The 2,685-nt window shown below is 39.4% G+C and overlaps 1 protein-coding gene across 1 annotated transcript in view; it reads left to right on the top strand.

Annotated features, from left to right (window-relative positions):
* The window catches only part of RHOV (ras homolog family member V), a 10,718-nt gene extending 9,512 nt beyond the window's left edge, over nt 1–1,206 (top strand). The window contains exon 3 of the mRNA XM_018565360.1: nt 723–1,206. Within this exon, the coding sequence (XP_018420862.1) occupies nt 723–1,163 (441 nt within the window). The 3' untranslated portion in view covers nt 1,164–1,206. The remainder of the gene's footprint in view (nt 1–722) is intronic.
* The last annotated feature ends 1,479 nt before the right edge of the window (nt 1,207–2,685 follow it).

The following is a 2,685-nucleotide window of genomic DNA, read 5'->3' as shown; positions in this document are numbered from 1 at the left end:
AAAAAACAACAGGTAATTTTTTTACGTCCACTGACACCAGGGTATTTTTTTCCCTCCTATTGACCACCTCTGCAAGGGCAGTTTTTTCTTTTCTCTGACAGACGGGCTTTTTTCTCTTACTGACCACTGACATAGGGCATTTGTTCCTCCTACTGACACTGGAGCATTTTCCATCTGCTGCCCTTTGCCTTTTTGCTTTACTTCTTAGTTTAGGAATATGAACTTTGACTGCTTGGTTTTGCACAATGAATGCATGCATTTGGGAGCACAAATTTTGCTATGGAGCCCTAGGATTTCTAGTTACGTCCTTGCATTTTAGGGAACATTTACAGATGGAAACATGCTATCCTTTTGTTCATGGTACAGAAATGGCTTCTTCTATGAATGGTATCATGTTGAAAGCACTTCTTCAGATCTACTAGCCGTGTCCTGCTTGCCATACATAGTATATTCCATATATACTTTTCTGTGAACTCTATATTGAAGGGACAGCTGCTGTAACTGAAATCCATAGCTTTGAAATACTGTATTAGATCACTGCTGCTACAAGAGTTGAACAGTGCTTTAGGCAGTCGTCCCAGCTATTATGTGACCATGGTGCCTTGCTAAATATTGAGAAAGGACTGGTGTCAGGAGAGGAAACTCTTTATCACTATTGTTTTAAAATACCGTAAGACATGACTTTGTTATAACTCTAATATAATTGTTGTTTTCTTTAATAGGAGGACTTTGACCATCTTCGATCTCTGTGTTACCCTGAAACGGACGTCTTTCTGGTGTGTTTCAGTGTGGTGAATCCCAGCTCATTTCAGAATGTCACAGAGAAGTGGATCCCAGAAATCCGCACACACAGCCCCCACACTCCAGTGGTATTGGTTGGAACTCAAACAGACCTCAGAGACGATGTGAATGTGTTGATCAATCTAAACCGCTATCGTGTCAAGCCCGTGAGTGAATCCCAAGCACAGTCTGTGGCTCAGAAAATCAGAGCTCATACATACGTTGAATGCTCTGCACTGACTCAGAAAAACCTTAAAGAGGTGTTTGACACAGCCATTCTAAGTGCCATTGAACACAAGGCACGACTGGAGAAAAAACTGAACTCCAAGGGTTTTAAACGACTTTCAAAGTGCCGATGGAAGAAATATTTCTGCTTTGTTTAAATCCACTTCACCTGCATTTGATTAACTCTACACTCTTTGAATTTGGTTTAAAAAAAATAGAGACTTGCCTCTTGACTCCAGACTCCAGCTTGGCTGATTATCAGAATTTAGCTGGTTTTGCTTGTTCTTTATATGTGTGTAAAGATTGTAAGTCTTTACCCCTCATTGTTGTAGCCAAACCATGTATTTTCATTGGAAATATTTTATTTGTGAACAAAGGTTGAGAGATTAGCTAAAGTTCTTGGGATATGGCTTCAATATAATGTGAATATGTTGGTGTTTATATGTCACCCACTTGTGAAAAATCATTCTCATATAGACTACTGCTGTGGTCTCCTATACAGAAACCTTACAATCAAAACTGTACTCCATCTAAAACAAATAGTAGCGTCTGCCGTAGCAAGTGATTTTGTCCACTTGTGGTTTTCTGAGAATGAAATTCACAGGGTGATACTATCTCAAGCCACATAAATCCCTTAAATTCTCATCAATTTGTTGCTCTCCTAATATGTAATCAGGGAGTCTTTCATGATTGTTTTTTTCTTTGATGGGATTAGCTGATGCCATCTAGTTAAAGCAGTCAGCATTTTGGCTTGACGTTCAAATAATATAAACAGTGGTGGCTGCTTTTCCAAGCACTTCTTTGGGGCCCTTGTCAATTTGTCTTCTCATTTGTGCCATGCTGGCTAAACAGTGGACACCTTTTCAGCCAATATCATGGATAGAATACCTGTTACAACAATCTTTAATTACATGGTAGATTATGAACGGTTTATAGAATGAATGCTGAAATATTCAAGACCTCTGAAATAATTTGTGTAAAGAAAAAGTGACTGGTGGAGGATTTTTTTTTCACTCTACAAACTTTTAACATTAAAAACACAAGTTGTTACCTCTGAGCAAGGGCATAGGGCGATAGTCACATCACTTGACCAAGTGTAGGGAGATGCATATTCTCTATGCATCCCCTGCACTTGCTCATGTCCCATGATCATTGGTAATGTGCTATTGCAATGGCCACATCACATGACCAAGTGTTGGGCAATGCAAATTTCCTATGCATCCGCTGCACCTGCTCATGTTCTATGACTATTGGTCATGTGCTATGGCAATGGTCACATCGCCTGACCCAAGTGTAGGGGATACATATTCAGTATGCATCCCCTGCACTTGCTTATGTGCTATGATCATTGCCCTATGCCACTGCACCTAGGCTTTCTTCAACACCTCTTGCATACTATGGTTAATAGTGTTAGAATTTTTTTACAGGTCAAAACCATTGTCATTGTTATTACTTTTGCTGGTACATTCAGCCCTGTCAGATGAGGCTACCATAGTACAACTATTTGTAAGTGTCCAAAAAGCTCTCCTAAATATTGCTACATAGAGGTTTCATGCAAAATATTTAAAACCGTAGTAGAAGTTTCTGTGGTTCAGCTTTATGGTGGAAAGTACCTGAAGTGTACACCCATCTTCAGTATGCAAATACAGGGGTGTTCTCATTTATTTTACCACTTGCTAT

The sequence above is a fragment of the Nanorana parkeri genome, unplaced genomic scaffold (assembly GCF_000935625.1).
Source record: "Nanorana parkeri isolate BGI_ZX_2015 unplaced genomic scaffold, ASM93562v1 scaffold837, whole genome shotgun sequence".
Classification (NCBI taxonomy): domain Eukaryota; kingdom Metazoa; phylum Chordata; class Amphibia; order Anura; family Dicroglossidae; genus Nanorana; species Nanorana parkeri.
Note: the sequence above shows the minus strand (reverse complement) of the source record. Positions and strands in the feature narration are given on the sequence as shown.